The following is a 27,438-nucleotide window of genomic DNA, read 5'->3' as shown; positions in this document are numbered from 1 at the left end:
TGCATTTTTGTGTTAGTTGCCGTGGCATACTTTTCAGCTGTAGGGAAAGGGTTTGAAGACGTCGCAACAAAGGCAGTAAGAGCCATGCCAAAGGAAGCTTCTTTTAAGTGCTTCCACGACCTCGAAAAACGCTGGAAACTGGTATAGACTGCTAGGGAGACTACTTTGAAGAAGAGCTATGCAGATTATTTAAATGTTGAATGCCTTCTTTTTTTTTCTATGGACTCGCTAAGAATATTATGGACAAAGGTTGTAGTTGCATAATACTTGTTAACTGCCTGACATGTGAATTTATACTCATATTGTTGCCTGTAGTTTTTTACGTATGCTTGTATTTGTATGTGTATTATTGATGAGCTGTGTGCATTTTCTAGTTCAGTTTGCTTTTCTTTGTTACTGTATCATTGTACTAGCCCCTTTTTACTAACTACCTCATATGGAAGCCTGTAATGTACTTTAAATAATATTTGTAACACTTCACTGAATAACCCAATGACTGCAGAAAGCAGTCTGAAAAAAAAAATAAAACAAGAAAAGAAAGGAACCTAGGGCTGTATAATATAACAGTATCTTGTCAAATTCTCTTCCATCTTGCGAAATGTAACAAAAAATAATTGTGTTAGAAATTGCATAATAAATTGTAAATTAAATTTAAGAAAGTCATAAACCAGCTTTATTTTAGAAAGAAGTGCTTGATTGAAGAGCTACGACATGATATCATGAACAAAGTAGTTTTTGAATATTCTACTGCAGAAGGAATTGCTATGCAAAAGAAAAATAATGCAAGTATTGTATTTCTTGCGAGTCCTAGAGCTACATGTGAGATGACTCTGTTTTCAATGCGTTTCCTAAATTGCACGTTTGAGATGGTGGCCCTCGCTGAGACAGTGTGATTGACAGTTTTATTTTCCGGTTACACTTCTTAACTGGAGAATGTGTCTGTCCACCGATGTTTAGTGCCTAGCTGATTGGTTGTTGTTTCTTTCTGCAGGTACATGGAATACAACAAGAACATAACCCGCAGCAAACGTGAAGAAGTTCGCCGGCTTAAAGCTGAGCGGGAGAGGCTCAGGAGACAACTTGACAAGTATGTAATCATTCAAGCACCATCTTTTTGTCAACGTGTATGAGCTTGCCGTGAGAAAAAAAGGGTGCCTTTCAAATGTAACCATTCGAAGACTTTGGATGAGCACAGTTCGCTCCCGGCCAAATTTTTGCCGTTTCTTTCTGCCTTTCTTTTTTTCTTTTGCTTCTGATGAACCCGCCTTGTTGCATTTTGGCAGGGTTTTTCATGATTTGTACTCGTAGAACAGTTTCGCAGTTGCTAATGAATGAAACCGGTGCCGGTGTTCGAGCTCAGACAAGCATCTCTACTTGGCACCAGCAGAAAGAATATCCTGGGGATGGAGACAAGGGCTTGCTTAGTGCAGGTGATGCAGAAAGGCTGTGTGTGCAATCCCATGCCTTTAGCACAGTCACACAACTGAATAAGTTGACATGTGGTACCTTGGAACTTTATCATTTAGTAATGAATGATCACATTGCACTGTTCCCTTGAAGCTTTTAAGGACTTTTCACGTAATCCTATGATTCTGTGACTCGCCAGGGAGGCAGTAGAAGAGTGTTTGCGAAATGGCAAATAAAGCCATATTTACTGCAGTTATACAGCTACTGTGAAATTTTTCTAAGCTTTGGAATGCGCGTAGCTTGGAGCCCTAAAACGCGAGGGCTCTTTTGGCACCACTGTCAAGCGGAAGCTGGAGCTCGTAAAGGAGAAACCTTGCGGTATCATTGCATTTGACCAGTTTCCTGTCACTTGGAGAAGTTCTTCGATTAGGCAACAACTTCATGCTCGCAATATTCAGCCCACAGCAACAGGCAGACCCTATCGCACCGTAGCATCACGTCAGGTCGTGGAGCAGCCACATGACCACGACATCGGCCGAAAAAGAAAGTAGCAACAAATTTACATTGTTGTCCCAGTGGTGGAACAGCTGCGCCAATTGCGCCAAACTGCGCCGAGAGTCTACCTTTACGCTGTGGCACGCTAAAATGGCATTTTAGCAGGAAATTGTGCCAAGCCTGTGCCAAAGCACACGTGAGAGCGAAACCCTCCTTCCGTTGATGCGTTGCAGCTAGCAAAACTGAAATCAAAACCAACAGCACGCTATCACCATCATCGTAGAAGGGAGCAGAGATCTTTCGGAGTCGTCCCGATCGTCATTCGCGCATTTTCCTCGGACAGACATACAGTTAGAGTATACTAGAGTAAAGTTGAGTGTGACGAGTGGTTGGAGCAGCCCGTGCTTTGCAGTGAGGGGCCCCACAACGAAAAAATGCTGTGGTGGCACTGTGATCGAAGTGCAAATTGCCCGCAATTCTGCTCGGCGTGGTTGTTAGTACTGCTTTGCGCACTACTGTTTCTGATCAGATCGCTCAAATGGCGTCGATAATTACATACGTGTATTTATGTCTTAAGAATAAATGCCTTTCTTTATTTTTATGCCGCGTGGTGATTGCATGTACGTTGCGGCCGCACGCTCCGTCTTTCATTCAACTATGTTATTGTGGTTGCCTTGTAGAACAGATATTTTGCTTGTTCTTCAAGCAACACGTGTCTCTCGTGTGTATTCTTGTCCGGTGAGCCGCTGGGGCCATTGGAGCCCTGGACTGAGGGACCCACCCACAAACGCTTCAGCCCCCTTCATGCAATCAACATTTACTACTACTACTACTACTACTACTACTACTACTACTACTACTACTACTACTACTACTACTACTGCTACTACTTGCCCATATAGTTTTCTATCTGTAGTTTTTGCGAAATGCAGATAAAAAAAAAAAATCTGTACGCTTGCTGCTTGCCACCTTAACAAATAAAAGGCATTCGCCTCATTCAGTGCCCTGTTCCGCTGTTCTCAGGTTTACAGAAAGTACAGTTGCCGACCGTTCATTCGGACCTCACGGGAACTGCAGAAATGTCAGAATAAACAGGTGTCCAAAAAAACAGATTAAGAAAGAAAAAGAAATCCTTTATTTCCACGCACTTTTTCGGGCTCAACACTAGGCTTGAAGAAATCGTGAATACGCCATTGCATGCTGTTCCGTTTACGTGCAATCAGATAAGCCTGAACCTCGGAGAAGGTCATACGGTCACTATAGGCGGCTGAAAGCACAGTCACACTTGTACACGCTCCGCATGCGACGGCAGTGTAGCACATGGTGTGTCACCTTCCGACTCGGAGTCATCGTCTGGCTGCGCAGCAGAAACTTAACGAATGATCTCGCCGTCGTCGAGTTCAGCACACGTCAGTACAGCAGTATCAGGACCTGTGAAACTGTCAAATGAGACGGTGTCCGGAATCGCAATGCAACCACTGCGCAGGTCTCGGCAGAACATTTTCGGCATCAGTAGGGAGCACACTGGAAGGCGACAAATCCTAGGCCTCCCAGCACCCGCTTGCCGGCATGCCCCAGCGCAGTCTGCGCGGGCACTGTCGGTGCCATTAGACACTTGACGCGATGTTTCCATATGCCGCGTTGCATTACCGCAGCCTCGACGCAGCACACAAAGCAAATGTCACCACGCCGTCACACCGACACCAGTTGCACAAACGAAAAACGTGGCCTACTCGCAGCGTCGTCCATGATGAAAGAAACAAATCAGCTGCTCGATTGTCTTGACGTGGCTTACTAAGCTGAGACCGGGACTGCTGTAGCTACAAACCAGGCAGAAACGATGATGATGAGCGGGGATTTGCAGTAGCACCACTTCGTGGGGCAGCAAGTAGGCTCTGTTAAAAACAAAAATGTCGTTCAGCAAGTCGCACCATGCACCTGTCAGAGTCGGTGCATGGTGCTCTCGATCGAGTTGGCTCAAGGAGTGTCCAAAAAATCAGACGAGAGGTTGCAAGGTGTCCAAACTTTCAGCAGTTGCTATACATTATGGTCTTTGGGGAGAATGGCGGTGCTGCGAAGCAGACCGAATAATCGAGCATGTCCGAATTTTTGGGGTCCAGAAAATCATTTGGTGACTGTATATACTAACAGAGAAAAAAAAAAATCTGGCGCAACATTTTATTCAGGCTTGCGTATTCATCGCGCAACAGAATGTGGAGTAATTGGTACGAGGTAATAATGAAGCACTTAAAGAAATGGCATACCTCACATACACTTATAGAGGTATATGCAGATTTGCTTTGTTCATTGAAGGAGATAAGTGTCCTACAACAGGCACACCACTCTTATTTAATGGCATGAAGACGTGGTGAGATGCCCCCCCCCCCCCCCCTCCCAAAAAAAGATTCCTTGCCAGAATTGAGTTAGAAAATTTACAGGCTGCCGCGAAACAGGGCATCTATATTCATTGACAGCTGGAGACGTGTTAAGCAGAAGTTACCAGCTCCAATGCGTTGATGTGCTTGAGAACTGGTGTGCCTCTGCGCAACAGCGGCAGAGTCTTGTTTAGTGCAGGCACACATACTCGACAGGTCTTGCAGCAAGCCTTCACCCGCAAGCCGGGACTGTCGCACCTGTGTTGCATCCTGAGTTGTTAATAAACACGTGCTTGTTGACGATCTGTCGGTGGTACCCTCTCTGCACCGTATCGACGAATCCAGCCGCGGCGTCCTTTGTGCATCGCGCCCTTTCCCGACTGTGCTTGCAAGGTAAGCCTTGCACAAACCCGTATCCACAACATGTCGACCATATCGCTTAATATTTGCATGGCATACGGCAAGCATGTGTGCATCGGACCATGCGCCAAAAGTGGTTGCTGCTGCGCCAAATCGGCTTTTTTGCTTGCGCCAGGACCTGAGCCAAAACGTGAAGTGGCTGTTCTACCACTGTTGTCTTAATAAACAGTCATGTGCCAGTAGAGAAATTGCAAACATACCACGAGACCAATGTTCTAACCAAGGTGTGTTGAGTCTGGCTTAATATGCTGTGATCACCAGTGGAAATCCGTTCTATGCCGCCAGTATAAAATGCAGTGTCGCCATCTGGTGAGGGGAACTCAATACACTTTCGTGGCTTTCAGTTGTGGTTCAGGCCTAACAGCATCAGAAGAAAAGGCTGATCTCAATAATAATGACAACGCCGATATTTTGTTCTCTGCTTGAGATGGGACGAAGTGATGGCAGATTTTGTTATTTATTTTTGCTGTGACGGTAGAGAGCAAGTTGCAAAATTGAATTGAGATTGAAGTAGGCGGACCGATTGCTGCCATGTCATTACACAATCATGCTGTCCCTGGCGAAAGCCACTGTGGAGGCATCTGGGTGACGGGAAATTTTCTGGCTGGCCAAAAACCGACAATGCAACAAAACGACAGTGACAGATCACCCTCCACAATGGCAAAGCCTGTCTCTTGTTGCCGTCGTTTGTCGCCAGCGCTCAAAAATCGCATGCGTGGGATTACACCTTTATGCCTCCTTTTTCTTTAGCAATTCCTTTGCTCTCATAAATGGTCTTGGCATTATTTAAGGGACACTGAAAAAAAATTTAGCTGTATAAGCATATTACCCCTCTGCAATACCAAAAAGCCCATCTTGCCATCAGAGTGGGCTTGGCAAGCCAGGAAAGAAAGCAGAAACAAAGGATGGGTGACCGCACCCGCCATAAGTTTCCAACCAGCTTGTTGCAACCTCGTGGATTCTTACTGGGCTCCAAGATAACCTAGAATGTGTTCTTAAGGAGCCCAAGTCCGAAATTTGCAAGTTTCAATACTTGAATTTCTGTTGCACCACAATGGCATGAATGCAAGAAAATATCTTGAAATTTGTGTAGCCACACTGGTGTGCAGGTTCTCGAGTTTCGGCACAAAATCAATGCAGTTAGAGTTTTGAAAGAGTCCCTAATCAGTCTAAACCAATTTAATATTACTGTTTAGTGTCTATTTAATTTAAAGCAGCCTGCATGGCATAACAAACCTCCTTTAATTAGTCTGTTCGGTTTTGTGCTTAAAGAAACACAAAGGACAGTTTTGTACTTTGCTTTTATTTGGTCCCATAACATTAGATTCAGACTATCTATTCTACGGTTCATGGTTATTGCACTTGCGTGAAGGATTGAACAAAGCTTTGTGCTTCCGATAACGGAACACAACCATGTACTCTAAATGAGGTGGCGTAGAATGCATTACAGTAGGTGTTACCAAAACTGCCCAATGTACAGTTGTGGTACAGTAGAACCTCATTGATAGGATCCTGTTTCATACAATTTCCTGGCCCCAGCATTTACTGTTGATAACAAAAAAAAAAAAAAACAATACAGTTACTCACGGCACTAGCGTTCAGTACATTGCCAAACTGCTATTGCATGATACGTTTTCTGGACGCGAGATCTCACGTGAACAAGAAAAGGCGGGAGGCAGGCGCAGTTGACGACTTATGGGCTACTCACAATTCTCACCTGCACGTGTCGCTTAATTATGTCAGCATGCATTCAGTTTCCTTTTCCGGTGCCGCATCACATACACAGCTATTGTCACCTACCCTATTGCAGTAAACATCACCTATTTGTTTCACAGCACACGTGGCGTAGTGCTGTTGAAAGTGTACTGCACACTTTTAATAGCCGATAACCGAAATGCACAGGCGTTCCTTGCTGCAGGCAGTGCGAAGTGGGCGTCATGTTCTGCTCTGACGGTATCGCATTCCGGCGTCACTGTTTAGCTTGATTTTGTTTTGTTTTCACGTCGCCATCTCGAAACGTTACGCATTCTGAAAACGACAGCGGGCATGTCCAAACTTCTTGCCAGAATGCCCAGCCTTAGGATGCTGACGACCCAGGCCGTATTCGAAAAGCACAAATGCAAAAATACAATGCACATTCTTGGGCTGCTCTAAGCCCACCAGCTCAGTGCACTTCTGCGTCTTGTGCTGCAACGATTTGGACAACATTTCGCATTGCGTGGATGTAAAGTACAGTTGAGTAGGCCAAATTTTTTAGTGACTTTGGGTCGTACGTTTCCCCGGTTACAGTAAGATCTTGTTATACGAAACACCACATTAGCGAATTTGTCAAATTTACAAATATTTTAAAGATCGCCACCAGATTGCCCATATTTTCATTGTAAAACTATTTCGGAACCACAAATTTCGATATAGTGCACATTTCACACTAACATAGGTAATTTGTTTTCTCCTTTATAATAAAGAACACCAGTATTAAGAGTTCGGCTAAAAGTAACAGCGCCACAACTCTCGCATAAAACAGAAACGGCCATTTCTGTGTGCCACTCCCCCCCCCCGCCCGAGGGCAGCAGCTATCATCATCACCGGGTCTCCCCCACAGCGCTGTGGTTTAATGTGCTGTAGCCTAGCAGGCCTTGCTGCCTTTTCCTCTTTTCTCTCTCATTGTGCTGGGTGTTGTTGGCCGGTCGGTCATTGTTTGCGCCTTTTAAGTGTGTGGGCAGGGCTTTTTTTTTTTTTCTTTATTTTGCTGCAAACTTTGTGCAAGATCCGACAGTGAATGCAGCTAGCAACAACACCAAGAAGCGAAAGCAGTTTTCGTTGCAGGAAAAATTGGACATATTGCGAGAAATCGATGCAGGGAAAAATCAAATCGACTTCTGCAGACAGCATGGCATTGCCCCATTAACTGTTGTGGCCATTTTGAAAGACCAAGACAAGATTGTCAGACTTCATCAGGAGTTGCAGCTTGCTCCTATGAGAAAACGGCTGTGACTGGGAAACTTTCAAAATACGGACCGAGCTGTTCCCATGTGGTACAAAGATGTCTGACTGAAAAATGTTCCTGTGTCTGGCCCAATGCTCCCAAGAAAAAGAGCACAAATAACTGGGTTTAATGCAAGTGCAGGTTGGCTTTTTCGTTTCTGTCAAAGAAATAGAATAACTTGGCAGATAGTCTTGGGCAAGGAAAAGGCTGTTGGATTTCTGGCCCAACAATCTTTTCCGAGAGGTGGCTGAATCGTACTGTGTAGACGATATTTTCAACACAGATGAGACCGCGTGTATTTATCAACTCCTGCCAGATCGTTCAAAGGACAGTGGTGCAAAGGAGGGGAGAAGTCGCATCTTCATGGGATGCTCCTGCTCTGCTGAAATGCAACAGGCACGAAGAAAGTTGGACTGCTTGTCATTGGCACATACACGAAGCCTCGCTGCATGAAAAATGTCATGTCTGTACCATACGACTACCATGTAAATAAGCGTGCCTGGATGGCCAGAGAATTGTTTTCCGAGCGGCTCCTCGCACTCGACGACCAAATGAGAAGGGTTGACCGAAATATTATTTCGGTGGTCGACGACTGCCCTGCTCATGTTGTGAATGTTCATTGTATGCACATTCGCCTGGAGTTTCTTCTGCCAAACACCATGTCTTTGCTGCAACCCCTAGACCAAAGCGTTATAAAGAGTGAGAAGGCAGAATTTCGTAAGTGCCTTGTGCAGCGGTTTATAATCAGCCTCCGCCTAAAGAAGCCAACTACAATCAGTGTTTGTCAGGCAGCGGAAGTGCTCGTGGGAGCTTGGCATAAATTGCAAGCGTCTACCATTAGCAACTGCTGGCGAAAAGCAGGGCTTGTCAAAAGCGCCTGTGCAGCTTGAAGATGACGTGGTGGTTATTGACGGCAACCCAGGAGACCCGTGGACCAAGGTTGCGAAACTGCAGCGCACCTTCTCTTCCTTCAACAACTATGTGGAGAGCAACAGTGTATCACCGACTTCGGTGGACTTCACAACCGAGGAGATCATCAACAGCGTTCGTGGCGTCTCTGCTGACAATGATGACCTGAGGGAAGATGACTGTGGCTCACTGAACACGGAAGAAGACGAGATCGCATCGACTTTTGATGTTTTACTGCACATGAACAAATTCCGCGCCTTCATAGCTAAATACAATGACGAACCCAATGAGGTTTTGCGCAAAGTGGAAGATGTAGAGCTAATCAGTCATGTGTGCTGCATGCACCAGAAGAAAATAACTTATAATAAATCAGCGTTGAAGTGAGTCAACATTTTCATTTGAGAGTCTCTTCGCACCAACGTTAAGTACATCATCAGACTGTTATTGTATGATAAGGTTTTTGGGCACTAGACTCTATGTGAACAAGAAAAGGCATGAGGCACGGGCAATTGAGAGCAGTAGGGGCCCACCATGGCAGCTTCCTCGCAGTACTTTCCCGCCTGTAGGCACGCACTCATCTGCCTCTTCCAGCACCAGCAAATCTCCTCACGGGTCGTTGCATGTCGCTGTATACTGGATAAATGTCAACTACAGTAGAGTTAGGCAGATTTTTTAGTAACTTTTGGTCGTACGTTTTCCCAGCTAGTATGTTTTCTCGCTTCTTTTAGTTTTTTTTTTTTTTTTTTGAAACATAACAAGGTTTTATTGTGCATTAATCCAGCCATTTACAGGGGCTCACACAAAACGGCTAAAGTGGTATCCCCGTTATGTGTCCTCCAAATTGTGATGACCTTGTTTTTACAATGGATTATTGAAGTCCTGGTGAACTCCTGATAGAGACAGTGCTTTAAAAACCTTGGTTATACGATGGCTTGCCTTGTATGACAAGCCGCGCGAAGCTGCATCACCAGCCTCCGGCAGTTCCCGTGCGTCATCGTTCACTCTGTCAGGAGGGGGAGAGCGTGACTTCACAAGCAGAAAGCCCAGACTGGTTTGCAGCCTGTTTCAGCACTTTCCTCGTTCCTGTGGAAGAGGGGGGGGGGGGGGAGATAAAAACAAACGAACTAGGGAGCGTCACGTGACATCCTCCTTCCACGTTCGCTGCCCTCTCATCGTTGTTGCCTTCGTGTTGGTCAACCACCCCCGTACCTCCATTCTTTCTCTGCAAGTTTTCATTTATTTATTTACTTTATTTATTATCTTTTTTTGTTTTTACTGCCCAACCACACTCCTCGACATTACTCTCATTAGCGCCTGCTTCTGTCATTTGGCGGGGGTCCTCCATTTGCTGTTTATCTTTGTCAGTCGTGTTTGGAGCAAGCAGCTCGACGGAGTGTGTTGGGAAACTGTAATGCACAATGTCCTGGAAGTGAATAGCACTGATGCTCGGGGCCAAACTGTGGATTATAAAAGAAGCCGACAAATGCATGGAGCCATGTACGTCAGCATCGCACAAGACCTGAACAGTCCAGAATCTTCGTTGAAGACCATTCTAGCAAAGGAGACCATACTGCAGAAAGCAGGCAAGTTCGGATTTAAAAGAAAGGTGGCAAAAGATGTTAATTGCGAGGAATTAGAAAAGGTCCTCGTAAAGCGGCTGCACCAGGCTCGCAGTTCTGCGATCAATCTAGGCAATGCATCCTGAGAGACAAGGCTAACAAGGTGGCACTGCGTTTTGGCGTCGGAGCGATTTCCACACATGGAATGGCTGGCTTTTATCATTTTACCATTTCAGAAAACCGAATGGCATTTACAGCCACTTCTGTGGGGTAAGTTCCTCTGCAGACGCCGTTGGCAGTTAACAAGTGGGTACTGTCACTGCCCGAATCGATCGCGGAGCATAGACCCTGTGACGTGTTCAGCGCCGATGGCAGCACCAGAACAAATCGCCGACTTATAAGTGCAACAGCTGTCACGGTAGTAAACGGAGCGAGGAGTGTGACAGCGCTCTTCTGCATGAATGAGGATGGTACGGTGAAGCTTCCTGTGCTTGCTATCAGGAAGTTCGTGAAGCCATGCTGCTTTAAGAACCTGAAGACTCTACTGTGCTGCTATAACTTAATACCAAGGCTTGATCTTTACGTCATTTATGCAGCAGCTAGCCAACGCCAGAAAAATACTGCTATTAAGGCGTTCGCACTCTTAGGATACCTCGCACACTTTCTGTGAGCTATCTATATACGTGTGTGTGCATATGTATGTGTGTGCGTGTGTGTGTGTGCATGTGCGTGCGTGCGTGTGTGTGTGCGTGCGTGTGTGTGTGTGTGTCTTTTTATCTAACCGTTTTCCCGCCTACTTGGGTCACTTGGTAGTTTGTGGTCGAATGATAGCGCATCGGGCTGCTGCGCTGAGGTAAGAGGGTTCGAAACCACCCATCGGACCAACTTGGGTCACTGACTACAGCTTAGACCACTTATAACGTAACCATTTATAGTGCAGAACTGGCTACAACGCGGCCTTTTCTGACTCTCATTTACCATCCCATAGAACTTCATGTATAGACATACCGCTTACAGTGCAGCTGCGCGAGATGAAATGCCGGTTATAATGCGGCTTCCGTGGGAAAATCCCGGCAACAAGCACGGTAGAAAGCATGCTTCTCAACGAGGTGTGCCAGCTGATGGGAGGGGAGAGCAACGAGGACAGTGCAGAGGAGGAGGAGCATGAGACGGGCGAGCAAACGAATGAACAGGAAAAAAAAATGGCAGCAGTGTGATGCAGACGTGCAGTGGTTGCGTAGGCGTTAGAGACGGCTTTTGCTCGGCTGCCTATCGGCGGTGTGCTCTGCACTGAACGTGGCTTCAGTTTCTGTGCACCCGTCACGATGTGCGTTGTCGTGATGTGCAGATGTTGAGCGTGCGACCTTGACTATGGTCAGTTTAAGCAGTGTTCCACAGATTTAGTGTGGAGCTATTTGGCTTTATGTGCACTTGTGAGCTTCCACCGCTCCTACGAGTGTGAGCACATACAGACTTGGTACGCGTGAGCAGTAGTTGCCACAGCTGATCGTCCGAAAAACCAAACTGCATTTCCACGCGCTGCTGTTGGTTCAGACCGTGTGCATGATCACGTGTGCAATCTCTGCGTGATCATCTATGGATGCTAACATAGCAAGGGTGAGCTTCCTGCGACGCCATGCTGCTGTATACCCCCGCCGGCTAGGCCTAAGCAGCGCTCCTCATCTGCGACTAAAGTTGTAGTTTGGTGCCTGTGTCAAAGAAACGCGTTTCAGTGGCTGTATGGCACACAGAAAGTGGAGAAACCGCCTTGGTAACGAAAGTGAGTGCACGGGCAACACTTGAATGGTGGCAGCTTAGTCGCAGTCGGAATTTTTTTACACCATGCATAGGTCGATCAGTATGAGAAATCGGGTGGGACACTGAACTGCGTCTGAAATTTCAGTCGCCGTCAATATTACAAAAAAAAAAAAAATTACTTTGACTTCATCGTGCAAAGACCGCAGGTACTAGGATGTTAACCTTTCAACGCTCGTAAATTTAAACTGATGCAGAGCTCCTGGTCACATGCTTCGTTGCAGCCTTTGAACACTTGATTTGGTTATAGTGCAGACATTCGCGATTCCGGCAACTTAAGGTATAAGCAGTCTATGCTGTATGTGATGTGTGCCTAGTGCCGCTCTTCGAGGAACCTCTTTCACACTGACGTGGGTCACTGTAGATGCAGGACTGGGTAGGCACCGTTGTTCGAACAAACTTTATCAATCCCCACCATTTACCTTCGTGCCCCTGCCATCCAATTACTGCGACCGACTCGAGATCCAGCGACTCAACCGCAGGATTTATCCTCCCCCTCACAGAAAGCTCAGCACTGAAGAGGCAGTAGCTCTCAGACTTATTCAGACCATCACATTTCCAAACCTTCACAGATACAGTAAAATGTTCCCACATACATATCACGGCATCTGCCCCTGGTGAGGTGACACAACACCCTACACTCTTTCACATATCGTGGGGGTGCGGGGGCAAACCACAACACTTAAAGGACGCCTAGCACGTCATTTGAGCGGTGGGAGGTACAGCTGACCAGCGATACCCTGGCGGGACAAGAAGCTCTCGTCCAGCAAGTACGTCGAGCAACCATGGCCAGTGAAGTCCCGGAATGAGGACACCACCCACTCAACCTCAAGAGCAACGACCTCGATGGACCAAACAAATGTTTTTGCTCTCTCTCTCTCTCTCTCTTTGATGCCGACTTGGAGCACTGGGTATGTATCGCTCGGTCTGTGATAGTCTTCAGTGAACTTCTCTGATGCCACTCTGGGCCGTCGGGATGGCCGAAGACGCCGCCAGAAAGCAAGGACTGGGTGCTGTCTGAGGAAGGGATGGACTAGGGGTTGGTCTCCCAACCCCCGCCACCCCTGGACCCCATCAAGGACGTAATAAAGTTTTAGCGCTCTCTCTGATACCAGTTTTGGTTGTGTGCCAGTGGTGAGTGCCACTCCTCAGCGAATGTATTTGGCGCCAACTTGGGTGATGAGGTGTGTGCCACTGGGAATGTGCTGCTCTACAGTGACGAAAACGATCCCTCAAATATCCCCGATGCTGAGTGGAATCGAACATACATCACAAGGGTTGCTCAAAGATGATAACCTGATGCATTAGCTGGCTGCGCCGCAAATGCGCTAGGTATGTGCCACTCTTTAAGGAACCACTCTCCAACGTGGGTCATCAAGTATGTGCCACAGAGTGTACGGCAAGCCAGGGAACAACTTTCAGCATTGGCAGGCACACCATGCTCCTTGTCTCGGAGGCCATGCACAGGTTTCTTGGCAGTGCCACTAGATGGTGCAGCGTGTCCAGGAAGAAGCGCGAGGGAGGAGCCCAGTTGCCGCATGTAGCGTTTTTCACCATTCGCACACACCGGTGCGCCATGCATTTCGGAGGCCCCGTGCAGGCTTTGTGGCGTCAGCACCTGATCAGCACCAGGCGCATTTAGGGAAGTGCAAAAGAGGAGTCCCGCTGCAGTACATACATAACTCATTTTGAAGCTGTGTTGCTATACTGACTCGGTGCTAACGCATTACCATCGCCAGTCGTCGTGTGACGGGTTGTGCCACTTTTTTTTCTGTACACTTTGCCGTGACATCCACCAGACAAATCTAGCCTTTGAAATATGAAAATAGTTTTCTTGCTGCCAAACTGCATGAGCCGGACACAGCCGTTGGATGATGCGACTATACAGTGTGTGAAGCAGCGCTATAGGAAGCTTTCAGTCCAGTGACGACTGGTGGCTGTGGAGCACAGTTATCCTGAGAGAAACATTTCTCTACTGGACACTATGCACTATATCGCCATCCTTGGAACGTGGTCTCCTAGACCACCGTCACGAATTCATTGAAGTACTGTGGCTTAAGGTGAGACTGTGCCTGCTCCACTACGAAGCCACAACCTAGACTATGAATTGACTACGAAGCGACAACCTTGACCGATTTGCGCCTTCGCAGCCGACGGCGAGGAAGACTTTGAAGGGTTAAACGTTCCATTAACCTTCGCAGAGTTCATTAACACCAATGAAAACGTTGCCATCTGTGGCCAGCTGTCATTGGGTAATGCCATTGAGGAGGTATTGTCTCATGCCGACACCCCGACCACCTTGGACAAGGAGGGAGAAGGCACAGATTCTGTGTGTGCCTACGCTTGGTGAAGAGCAGCGGCACATCGACAGCATTCAGAGATATGTCTGCGCTGGCGACGGTGTAGGTGACCTCCTTCCGGTCGTTGCTGCGCTCGAAAGAAAGCTATTGCTGGGTGGCTCGAAGAAGGTCCAGAAGGAACTGACCAATCTTTTCTTTTATGCGCAAATACGTGCCTCGTCTGTAAAATCGGCAAGATTAAACCTGATGCGACTAAGCTAGGAGAGGGCAGCGAGCGCCTGAGGAAGAGGGTGCCTGGAGGCGGAGAGGAACTCGCAGCCGAGGAAGGATGCAGAGCGTTGCGGAGGAACAGGGTAGGCAGAGACGCACTGGGTTCACCTTCTCTGGCAGTTGCTACGGACTCTGTGTGTGCTGTGGATGTACGGAGTCGCCTGGCAACTGAGAGGTAGAGCGCCGAGCGAGAAGGCCGGAGCAGCAACACAGGTGGCGGCACGCCGAGCGCAAGTCGACCGACCCCTGTCGGCAAGCACCAATACGGGGGTGTCAGGCAAGACGGCACAGTTTAGAATTGAAACAACGCCTATACGCTTGCGCATAACCCGCGTTCACGAAGTGCAACATCACTATAATTTCTTTAAAGTGTGTTGGTGAAAGAACACTTTAGCAGGCTGGCAGGCAATGATCGCTTTGCACGGTATGCAATTAATCTCTCTAATAAAGCATGACTGGCACCTGCACTGCAGTATTCTTTACAGATTTACCTTTTTGGGGGGGCAGGTTTGATTCCCAAATCCTGCGGAGTGTTAGCTTTAACTTAAGTTAGCTTTAACTTAAATTGAATCTTCTTGGAATTCTGTTGTGTGAGACTGTTTATTATAGACATACTTTTTGTTGTTCAATTACACGTTGCCCGAGTTACACATTGTGTTTGCGAGGTCCCGAGACGGTCACGTAATTGGAGTTCCACTGTACCGTCCTGCTACAGCCATGTTCACAAGTAGGCTTTTAGCAGTGTGTGCCTCTGATTCGGATCTCTTCGTTTCAGTGAAGGTCGGTGTTTTCACCCAAAGCACAAGTTGTGCTTGTGTCCACTGGGACAAGGAATGTGGGGGGATGTTTTGTCTCTCTACCACGTGCCGCTTCTTTCAGGTACATCCAGTATGGCTCTGGGCCCAAACGGGTGCCCCTGCAAGATGTGCTGCAATACACGCTCGAGTTTGTCGAGAGCAAAGCGGCTCAGCAGAAAAGCGAGGAGGTCGAGATGGGCTCACCATCGTCAAGGTATTTACCTGCCACTCGTGTAAGCGTAGACAGCCACCCGAGAATTGAGTGCAAGCTCCACCCTGAAAAACTGCACTGCACCTGCCCTCCCTGACTCCATGCCTCAAAGCAGACCTCCCGAGAGATGCCCGTGTTGGAAAGAAATTCACTCCTGCCGTGATGTCACGATGGGGCATAATTGGTATAATTGGCATCCACCTGGACTAGAGCACAAAGCTACAAGCAACACCCATGTATGTTTCTGAAAAAGAAAGCTTCGAAGTTAAAGAAAAGTTTGTCCTGAAAATGTTCGTCCTGGTCTGGGAATCGAACCTTGGATGAACACCTTTTCAGGGCATTGGTCCTGGAAGTCAACTTCAAAGCTTTTTTTTTTATTTTTCTGAGAACTGATGAAACCGTATAGGTTTCCTTTGTAGATTCGTGGTCTGATCAAATTCGGGAACAATGCCTTTTTTGGGGCGCGTTGGTCCCGGTAAAGTCAACTTCAGAGCTTTCTTTCTGAGCTTTCCCGTATTGGTTTCCTTTGTAGTTTCGTGCTAAAGTCATGCTTTGTCCTGGTTTGGGGATTGAACCCGGGACCAATGCCTTTCTGAGGCATTGGACCTGGAGAGTTTCACTATGAACTTTCTGAGATATCCGTGCATGCATTTCCTTTGTATCTTCATGCTACAGTGTAGGTCGATGCCAATTATTCCCTCTCATGAAACTTTCTCCATTCTGCGGGCTTCCACGGAACTGATTAGTCTGCCATGATGTCGAATGAGACAACAGGATTGGCTGGCACATCTGCGCGACTCACAAGTTGTACAGAGGTGTATTTGCCATTACATTGTCAGGTTGCCACCGACTGTGGTGCCTGTAGGTGTGTTTTGGCACTTGGCACACACTGCAGCTTCGCCATCTTTGCCCTACATTCGACATGTCCCCTTCTGACGCCAAATAATTTTCTGCATTGAAAATTTGTTTTATCAAGTGTCTTTCATCTGTAGCGTCAATAAAGACATGTAGCAACAGAAAAAGCTTGGAATCCTTAATTCTTTTTTAGCAAGTTTTGTTGCACCCTTAGATATGGACTTCCCCACCTCAGCTTCTTAAAGAGAAGTACTTGAGGTGCAGGGACCATGTCAGGTATTTCACATGAAGTGCACTTGTGATTAGCAGAGCAGCAAGTCACATCAGAAGTTGCCGTAATCGTTGTCAAAAACGACAAACGAAGAGAAGCCTTATTGCATGACAATGCAGCAGTGTTGTATGAATGTTCATCTTACGACTCTTTTTCACTAACATGCTTGGCACGTAGCAGTAAATCTTAGTACACATGTCCAGTGAGGTGTGACGATCTGTTGCAGGCATTGAGAACATTATCTTCATCAGTGCTCCCGACACTATGTGTTTTCCCGACATGTACAAAAGTGCATGCAGTGCGTGAATGTGGTGTTAAGTAGTGCTCCAGTCAATGTATGCTACTAAGTATGTGCGCTTTGATGCGTGAAAGTGTTGAACAGGACAAGTGACATTGCTGCCTAGAGAGCAGCTGACAGGAATCTGCCGTAGTGGCTCTGGCATTGTGCTGTTGAGCTCGAGGTTGTGGGTTCGATTCCCTTGTAGGCAGTGCTTTGCTTTCGGACGTTGAAAACCCCATAATTTGATTTGATATTTTTGGTTTCTTTACAGTGTCATGTAGTCCTCCTTCGCTGATAAACACTAAGCTAAGTTAGACTAAGTGCTGTCAAAACCAGTGACATCATGACGAGATGGTGTGAGAACCTTAATGTGGCATTGCCACTCATCTTTCATTTTGGTGTCTATGTTGGCTTACCTGGCCATAAACCCAGTTGTATTCAACCTAGTTAATCATAATTATTCCTCATATAGAGCTATTTCTGAACATTGTGAAGATACAGCGAGTATACATTACAGAAGGTACGGCTATCTTAAATAAAAACATCTACATCCTATAAAACAAGTCTGTCTGCAGCAAAATGACTTTGGAAGTCGAATTCCTGTTACAGACGGATACTATAGCGTCTTCATGATGGAAGAATAAACATTAAAAAAAAAAAACTTTTCCTTCTCTCATGGCATGAGCGCATGAACCCTGTGGGTTCCACCCCCCGCTCCCACACACTAGGCAGAGTGGGCCGAAAACCCTTCCCAAATTCGCATGCAACTACATCGGCTGACTTGGTGTCATGGGTTTCTGGGGGTCAATAGATATGCAAGGTGGCATCTGAACATTCACACAACAGTTTTCAGTGTGTCTTTTGAAAATGTGAATTCCTTGATAAGGAGAGAGAGAAAACATTACATGCGGTTGTTGTAGTCAAATATTATAGTACTTTCTGATGAACAAAAAGAAATTTGGATATCGAATTATATGTTGTGTCCAACTCTCTGGCATATTTATGGGTTTGACTGTGTTACCTTAGTACGGCACTGGTACAAGGCTGTGGTTGTCAGAAGCAGTGGGGGATAAAATGTCACATGTTTTGGACACCAGCGACTATAAGTTTGTGCATGCATGTGCAACCGTATTGCAAGGCGCATGCATGCATTTCTAGTCCGATAGGCAGTTTGATTGGTAGTGAAATAGGCAATTTCGTAGGCAATGCAAATTCACTTTGGTCGGCAGTTTGTAGGCACCTGCCAACTCTCGCAGATGTCTCTTGAAAGTTTCACAAACTTGGGCTCATTCTGCAATTTATTTAATGTTGGATCAAGTTATAGGAAAAATAAGTTCTGTTTATAGCGATGTTTTAAAACTTAAAAGATGGGGCAACACAAGGTTCCAAAAAGTAAACGCAAAAAATAAGTTGTGGAGGTGTGCTTGTTTTGAGAAAGTTTATTCAGACAAGTTTCTGAAGCAGGCTAAAACAGCAACAGCAATGTCACTGGTCTGAAAACAGTATTGTCAGACTCTCTCTGCTGCTACAAATTTGTTGCTGTTTGTTTGCTCTGTCTGGAGGTAAGTTATCGTTAAAGTGTGTGTGTGTGTTTGTGCGTGCGTGCACAGAGCAAATCTTTAAAAATGCACGCTGCACTCACCCCTGGCCCTCTACCATCTCTGTTGTGTCTACGGGACTTCTATGAAGTAAGGTCACAAGTTTGCATGCATGCACACAAATCCCAGTTTTGCAGGCAGTCCTGTAGGCAGTGCAATTTTAGGCAGTTTTTCTGGCAGCACAACTTTGATAGGCCTCGCATTTCCAGTTTGGTAGTCAATTTAGCAGGCAGCTCAGTTTCAGTTTGGTAGTAATTGAATATGCAGCTTGGTGCCATAGACATCTTGGTAGGCAGCACAGTGACAGTTTGGTAGGCAATTTGGTAGCAGCAGATTTCCAGCTTGGTACTTACTTTGCCAGTTTGGTGGACAATTAGGCAGGCAGCGCAATCCTAGGTTTGGTAGGCAATGTCTCTGTCATCCCTCCTGCAGCCTGGCTGTGGGTTCCCCCGGCACCTCGCCGCCCGACGAGGGCCACTCGAGAGGAGGGAGCCCCCGAACCGTGAATGAGGGGCCCTGCCCACGCCACGTGGCAGAGCCCGAACTCCGGCTGCTGCAGAACTGCCTGCGGCGGTGGCAATCCGAGGTCGAGCACGACGTCAAGGGTGAGCCCACTTTTAGTCACGGTGCTGCTGTGCTCGCTCTTTGATCCTATTTCTTTAGCGGAAACAGAAAATTAAGGGCACAGGGTGTCTAGTTATGACTCGCAGAAATACCAACTGCTGTAGGCTCAGGCTTAGCGAGTCGCAGGGCTGTGCCAACTGTCACCTCATGTAATCTAGCACATCACGGTGTGCACTTGCTCAGCCTCTTAAGTATACCAAGCACTGCACCGCAAGAAACGTAGCATTGTCCGAGTTAACGAAAGCAGGTTTATTTTGCCTGTGGGGACATCCAGCAGTGTACAAGCTCCTAGTGCAATGTACGGGTTGACTGTGTCGATGTCCAAGGGACGGAAAAATGACGGGAGAGAGGTGTGGGAGGCTGGCGAGGCACAGGATAATGCAACGGAGCCGTGCCATGCGCAGCACAATTGTGGGCGTGGCAAAGATGTGCGGCATGCAAGCAGGTGCAGCGTTTTTTATCGAGGGTGTTGCATTCTTTTTTGTTTTGGCACGCACACCCAGTAGCTAGATTTAATTGCTGTAACTGATAACACTGCATGGGAGCATCGCAGGAAGCGTTTTGTTTAACACTTGAACACCCACAATATTTGAAGGCGCATCTGCTGCTTTTTGTTATATCCAATGCATTGTTAAAACCGGTACCATGATAAGTGGGTTTGACTGTAGTCGCAGGGAGGCTTCTCTATATCTGTGGTATTGGAACCAGGGCTCCTTATACGTTCGAAAATTTCTTTGCAATTGGCCTTTAGCCCACCACACTAAAGGAAAATATTAAGTCAAGCTATGTCGATAAATTATTCGTCTAGAACTCTATCATTGTTTTCTCTGTGCCAGTACTACATCACCTTGTCACATTGGAAATTGCCACCGAACGTTGTGCTGTCGCTTCAATTTGAACTGCCCGCACCAAAACGGATGAGTATAAGCAATCCCCATGTGGTCTTCCTCTATGCCGCTCTCTGTATTGGCCAGTGCTGACGTCAAACGAGAGGTACCTTAGTCACCATCAGGTGGCACCCCTGCAATTTCCCATTTTCGTCATTTTCTTGCTTAAAGAAGCTGTTCTCACTACGAATGATGAATTAGTTATTAAAGAAGTCCAATCTTTCAATATGGGTAGACAGCGTTTTCCCTTGGGCTTTAAAGATTGCAAAAATATTTTAAGAACTTGCAAGGAAGGCCTTTTTTATTATTATTATGGTGCAAACAATTCTGTTGATCACATAAAGCAAGACCAAGCAATAAGTTTGTATCACAAAAGCAAAGTTCATTAGAAAAAAAAAATATTTCCGTTACACTGTAGCGAGTGTGCATTTCACTGCACAAAGGTGGGCTTCACTGTACATTCTGGCTGCATGTTCACTTCACTCTCACAGCTTGTCTTTCGTATGGAAAGTGTCAATCATTGCGTTTTGTGTCCCTCAAAGGGGGCTCTGAACCACCTTTTTATCGAAGTGGAGAAATGCATTCGAAATTAAATTAGGCTATTTCAGAAATACCTTGCTGCAAAAAGTGCTTCAATGCGTTCAGCTGAAACAGAGTTATTGGCAATAAACACACCCTTCGCAGTGCTTCCGCTCCTTCAATGCCTTTCACTGCGAAGGCTACGGCAAACCAGGGTGTGCCCACAACGGCCTGCCTACTGAACGTCACCATGGCACGCAGCTCAAATTTGATTTTGGAGGTTAACATAGAGAACACTACTGATCTTGATGCCTGCGACATGCCCAAACGTAAGCCAAACATGGTTGTCCTCGGCGAGCTGCAGTGTGCTAGCCAGTGGGCTTGTCACGGCACCCCATGGGGGCTGCGGTTTCTACACTACATAGCAGACTGCAGCCGCATGCAACTGTAGTGCGTGTGTGCAGCGTTTGTTTTGTGCACGACAAGGCTTGAGTCATGCTCATATGCTCCAGTCTGACCGTGCTACTCGGTGCGAACTGGCTTTGTCCTTCACCAGCTTCACCGATGAGTAGTAGCCGCATGCAGCTTGCACATTTTGAAGCGCTAACAATAAGTCTGCCACGGCATCTAAGCTGGAGTGGCCAGGAGTGAGCTGGCCAGCGTGCATGGGGTCTGACTTCATTTTACGTGGTTCGAGGCGTAGTTGAGCATTCAAAACCAGTCGAAATTAGCAACACCTGACAGATACGACACCAATAAGGAGCATGGCCAAAGCTAAATTCTTACGTGGGTGTCCGAGCGCGAGAAGATAATAGTCGGCTTCTTCCAGAAGTACGTAATTATTATCGAAATTCGAAAGCAGATTTTCGCTTACTTCATTCAGCCTGTTGATTAATCTTTGTCAGTAAGTATACCCAGTAACAGTAAGAACCAATGTACTAAATCAAACACCCTTCTTGATTGACGTCGGCTATTGACCAATAGCAGCCGTATGTAGGAATCTGCTATATTACGAAATAAAGCGTCCAGAAAAGAATGAAAAACAGGCTTGTGCTGAAAAGAGAGCGTTTGAGAGAAGGGTGATTTTGGGCTCCGCTTGCGAGCGCCACGAGCCATGCACAGCTGCAAAATTTGGTTGAAATGTTCGTGCATGCTATCAGTGGACTGTGTTTTTTCACCAAGCCCGAGGGTGGTTCAGGGACCCCTTAAATTAAAGAATGCGCAAATCAAAGTGTTCTTGTTTTTAGCTGGTGCAAGTGAGATCTGGCTCCACAGTGGTGTGTATCTCTTCATTTCAGTGTGGTTTAACACCTGTTGTCATTCTTGCACCACATCTGTGGGATTTATTCACCATGCATCACCGACTTCTCCCGTGCTTCTCTTGTAGAGCTGCAGGATAGCATGAGTCGCATTGACGCCACCATTCGGGACATCTACACGGAGCCATCATTACTACAGGTGAGCTTGACTGGAGCTTTATAAAGGAGCACTAGAGGACAGCACCGAGGCAGTCAAGTCTGCGAAAAATGTTCTTACCATTTCTGAAATGGTTGATTCCTACTGAATGGAGATTGAGTGACTGTTATTTGGTGTGTGTGAATATTAAATATTTTGAATACTCATCGAACAGGAACTAACTATTTAAATTGTCAGTTATTCCTTTCTGCTTGAATATAAAGATATTGACACCTATTAGAGTTGTACCGTTAGAAAACGTATTAGCGTCTCGGTGTGAGAAAAACGGACGCAACGCGGAGACTGTTTCCCTGCAGTCCTCGTTTCTGTTGCACGACAGCTGTAGCAGGACTTCCGAAGTAGGAATTTTGCTGCAGGGCAGCAGTAGATTTAGGAGCTTCTTGGTCTCAGTCTAGAGACTTGTCCAGAAAGGAGTTGGCAACACTGAATGTTTTTTCTGCTCCTGTTTCCAGATGCCCTACCGGCTGCACGCAGTCCTAGTGCACGAGGGCCAGGCCGCGTCGGGCCACTACTGGGCCTTCGTGTACTGCCCGCGCCGTGCAGCCTGGCTCAAGTTCAATGACGTCGCAGTCGCCGAGGTGACGTGGGCCGAGCTGCTGCGGGATTCGGTCGGGGGCCATCACTGCACGTCGGCTTACTGCCTGCTGTACGTGGACCGCAACAATCGTGATCTCTTCGATGGTGAGCCTCGTGTCCTTGCTCTGCTGGCTCTGTTGAATAAACCTTTGCATTAGGGGCGTGCAAATACTACATACTGGGTATCGAGTCTAATTAAGAAGATTGAATACCAGAAAGTTTATCATAAAATTTAGCACTTCCAAGTTTTGGGCAAGAAAACACAGTGCTGCGCTTGCTTGGGAGTCTACTAGCACTGCATAACAAGAATGTTGCAAGCTATCAGTAACTAGGGTATCTAGGAATCAAGATGTACAGTATGGTCTACGCTTATTAAACGGAACACCAAATTGTCATGCCAGCACTGATAATAACGTAGTCTTATGTGAAGGCCTAGAAATATTCTTTAGAGCGCAGCTCGTAGGCGTCCATTCCTGCATCGAGCGTTGGCATTCCTGGCATAACTGAGTGAACAAGTGCAGCGGACGAAAGAGCGAATGCAGAGTGCAGTGGTGGATGAAAAAAAGCAATGAGATAGAAGAGAGCCCGAGGAGGAAAGGGGAGGAGGAAGTTGTGGCGAAAGCGTGAGAAGAAAAGCGCAGTGCCGTGCAACACAATAGACAGTTTCAGAACAGCGTTTGTCGCCTTACGTACGTTAAACGTAAGCGCCTTTGTGGGATGTTGTGGTGCACGTCCTTTCAAGCCATTTAGTTTACCGTACGGGAACGCAAACGTAAAGAAGACGTTATAAAACAGGGTGCCGTCTGGTGCCTCGTGCCAAACGTATTCAAGCCAAGACAATCCATTAGCAACCATCCTGTTGTTGCTAGGAGGAGGAGGAGGAGAAACATTTATTAAAAAGAAAGGACAAGCAGGTGTCTTTCTGCTTGTGCGGGAGGCGCCCTTAGTCCAGGGCTCCTGCGGCTCTTGCTGTCTCCCGGGCCCGCCGCACCAGTTGTTGCTACGCCGACGCATTTCGTTAGGCATACGGGCACTGGAATCAGCGAACGTTCTCACAAATTGGACACGCTATGCGCTCATAACTAATGTTTCAGGTGAGTTTAGAGAAAGTGAAAGCTCATTTCTATAGTTACTGGCAATCAACGCGAGTCAGAGTGCAGCTATCATGAGAATTCACGCTGAAGCGGGAGCCATGCGTGCCGCGATGTTCAACAACGCCATTTCTTAGCGTACGTGAACATTCTAACGTTAAACTTGCCAAATAACATACATTATCATAGCACACGTAAATAGCAGAAACCCAATACTGTTCAGAGCATGCGCAGTGTTGACAACGCTATTTCTTCACATACGTAATGCATTTACATTTGGTTGGAAATGCTAAACTAAAACTGTCTAATGACTGCGGCGACAATGGCTACGAGATGGCGCCAGAGTAGCACGCATAGTCAGGGAGGCCTGTATATGGCAGCTGCTGTGAGTTGCGCCCACGTGTCATCCACGCTCTGTTTCTTGAGATCTCTTGATTAGCGAGGCAGTCGGGCCACAGCTCACTCTGTTTGCAACGTGGCTCACAAGACCGATTGTCCACGCCAGTCAATACATCGCTAAATGAGAATGCGTACAGAACAGCGCTCAAATTCCGCATTAGGGAGTATCGTAATCGTCGGTGCATTTTTTTTTAACCAATAGAATGTCTCCTGGATCAAGTGCTTTGTGCCCTCTGAAGCTGAAGAATTAGTGAAATTATGTTTTACCTCAGTGGTTCTCAAGTGGGGGTCCACAAAACCCAAGCCTGTAAGAAAAGAAGAAAAACAAAAAGGGAAAGAAATCAATATTAGAATTTGATTTGAAAAATGGATATTCAAAAATGTTGAATTATTCGGTTGGATACGAATATTCGAATCAAATCGAATATGTTGCTGACTGTGCAGGAATAAACACGCTTCTTAGCATTTGGCGCTGTCCAATCAAAGGATATTGTTGCGGTATTGTACTGAATTTTGTAATAATTTCGTGCTGCTTACAACATTTTGCCTATAAAGCACACTTAGCCACTAAACTTATAAATTGTGCGGGAAAGCCAGCCTCTCATTAACGAGGGGCACGGGTTTGTGGACAAGAGGGGGCCTTTTTCTTCTCTCTCTCTCTCTTTTTCTTTGTCAGCGCCACCCTTAATTTTGAGTTAATTGCTTGAAAGCAAGCGCAATGAGTGACGACTGGCGCAGGGTCAAGTGCCTCCGAGTTTACGGGCATTTGATGCGGTATATTAAGGCAGAGAAAGGGTGGTGAGGGCAGCTAGTGGGAATTACTCTATTTTCCAAGTTAACCTGAGCCATATGCACAAATGTTTTAGTATAATGGCTTACTAGTCTAGTTTTGTAACATTGACAGTGTAATTGCCATGTTCCAGTAAATCAAATGAACCCAACTTGCTAATAAATGCATGTTGTTGAGAAGGCGGAGGTCCATGCAGCCACAAAGGTTCCATGGATGGTGCCCGTACCAGGTGCTGGAAGAAAGAAATGGTCCAAGCAGTGATTAAGAGATGAAAAAAAGGTTTATAAACAAAAGTACATGATAAAGTTTTACAAGCGCGGCTCCAACTCTCAGAGCACACTACATGCTAGAGTCTTGGCATGTCCGAGTGTCCCTACACACTAGTCCAGATCTGCTTTTTGTGCCATTTATTTCTCTCTTTCACTTGTCGAGGAAATTCAATAGCCAGTCACAAACGCCGAACCATTCACATTCTATCCCGGCTTCAACGTACCACCTTTTTGCAGTACTCCCACTTATTTTTGCCGAGCCTCTTGTCTCCAACGTTGCACCGTTTTACCGGCTCTCTTGTCTCCAACGTTGCACAGTATGAGGCAACCACATGGCAAACTGAGAACCCGATGTTGACGCCCTTTTCCTGGGAGTCCTTGACAATGACTCTGTCATTGATTAGTGGCCTCTTCACGACAATCAATACCGTATTTTCCGGTGTATAAGACGCACCCTTGTATAAGACGCACTCGCCATATATGAAGGCTCTCATTGAAAAAGTTGGTATATAAGACGCACCCGTGTATAAGACGCACCCCAATTTACCCACTTAGGCTAGTCAGGGTTAATTAAACACGCTTGATCGACCATCACCACTCAACCACTGAGCCACCGCAGCGGCCTGTGAGAAGTTCTTAAGCAACGCTAAGTGATCGCAAAAGGCAACACTCACGCCATACCCGCCCACGTTTTAGCAAAAAAGAAAGAAAAATACGACGAAAGAACTCTCCCATATGTCCATAACAACATTTTATTTTTACTTAAAACCATCGAAGTCTTCATCTTCGGATGCGCTCTCAAAAAGCTCGCCCATTTCTGGAGGCAACGCGGCTGAAGCATTCTCTTCATACTCAGAACCGCTGGTCTGATTGTCGTCGTGCTCGGTTGGCGATGAAGCTAGCAGGCCAGCCTTCCGGAACCCTGCAGTTATGGTTGCCACTCTAACAGCACTCCAGGCCTCATGGACCCACTTCGCAACTTCGCTGTAAGAAGCGCGCCTCATGCGTCCAGTTGCGGTGTAGCTGTGCTCGCCTTCCGTCATCCACGCCTCCCAAATACGTCGTAAAATAGCTTTAAAGCTGCGGTTGACGGAAATATCCAAAGGCTGTAGAACCTTCGTCAAACCACCGGGTATTATTGTAGGGGTACAGTTCTTCGCCTTGATTTGCCTCAGTGTCAAGTCAGTAATGTGCGCCCGCATGCTATCCATAACCAGAAGGCCTTTCCGGGAGTGAAAAAATCCATCCGGGCGCTTCGAAAAGCACTTTTCGAGCCAAACTCCCATCATTTGCTCATCCATCCAGCCCTTCTGGTTAGTTGTGACAATAACACCAGGCGGAAAGCTTTCTTTTGGTATCGTTTTCCTTTTAAAAATTATCATCGGCGGCAGCTTTGTTCCGTCAGCACAGCACGCAAGTATGACAGTGAAGTGAGACTTTTCGTGCCCAGTTGTTCGTACTGTGACAGTCTTATCACCTTTCTGAGCGACACTTTTTGACATAGGGATGTCAAATGTTAGAGGCACTTCGTCCATGTTTACGATGTGGCTGTCGATGATGTTATTCTTTTCGACTTCCTTCTTCACAAATTCATGGAACTTCTCCACTTTCTCTCCGAAATCGTCTGGTAGTTGTTGAGACATTGTCGTTCGCGCTCTTATTGACAAGGCTTTGCGCTGCATAAATCTATAGCACCATGACGGCCCACCAACAAAATCAGCGGCACCGATTTCACTCGCCAAAGTGCGTGCTTTCAAGCGCAACTGCACGGTTGACAGAGCCCTACCTTGAGCCCGTTGTTCAAGAGCCCACTTGAGGAGCCGGTCTTCAAGTTCAGGCCACCTCGCCTTCTTCCCGCGGTCAGCCTTCTTTCCGCTCTTCATCGCCTGCAGTTTGGCGGACGACTGTCGCCACGTGCGAATCATCTTCTCGGTGACGTCGAAATGGCGGCCCGCAGCCCGATTTCCGTTTTCGGTAGCATACTCGACCGCAGATAATTTGAACTTTGCGGTGTAGCTCTTGCGCAACTTCGGTGGCATACTGTAGTAAGACTGAGCACGACAGGTGTAGGTAGTGGAAAACACACGGCGAAGTCACCAACACAGACGTAATACGTACACGGTTGCGAAGTTGCAAAGAATGACTAAAAAAGAACGCCGGCTTGGCTTGTCTTGACAATGTCGAGAAGCGCGACTGTCGCCATCTTTGGGAATTTCATATTACTTTTGCTTGCGCCTACGAAACGACCGCGTGTTTGCG

General features: G+C 46.7%; 1 protein-coding gene across 4 annotated transcripts in view; it reads left to right on the top strand.

Moving 5' to 3' along the window:
• LOC142583276 (ubiquitin carboxyl-terminal hydrolase 25-like) overlaps nucleotides 1-27,438 on the top strand; it is an 86,051-nt gene that overhangs the window by 30,701 nt on the left and 27,912 nt on the right. For 3 of the 4 annotated variants that reach the window (XM_075693672.1, XM_075693674.1, XM_075693671.1), the window contains 5 exons: nucleotides 992-1,087; nucleotides 15,416-15,547; nucleotides 18,981-19,153; nucleotides 21,966-22,036; nucleotides 22,507-22,735. In XM_075693672.1, coding sequence (XP_075549787.1) covers nucleotides 992-1,087; nucleotides 15,416-15,547; nucleotides 18,981-19,153; nucleotides 21,966-22,036; nucleotides 22,507-22,735 — 701 coding nt within the window. The remainder of the gene's footprint in view (nucleotides 1-991; nucleotides 1,088-15,415; nucleotides 15,548-18,980; nucleotides 19,154-21,965; nucleotides 22,037-22,506; nucleotides 22,736-27,438) is intronic. The other variant, XM_075693673.1, reaches the window with a different exon arrangement.

The sequence above is a fragment of the Dermacentor variabilis genome, chromosome 5 (genome assembly GCF_050947875.1).
Source record: "Dermacentor variabilis isolate Ectoservices chromosome 5, ASM5094787v1, whole genome shotgun sequence".
Classification (NCBI taxonomy): domain Eukaryota; kingdom Metazoa; phylum Arthropoda; class Arachnida; order Ixodida; family Ixodidae; genus Dermacentor; species Dermacentor variabilis.
This window is presented reverse-complemented; position numbering and strand designations above follow the sequence as displayed.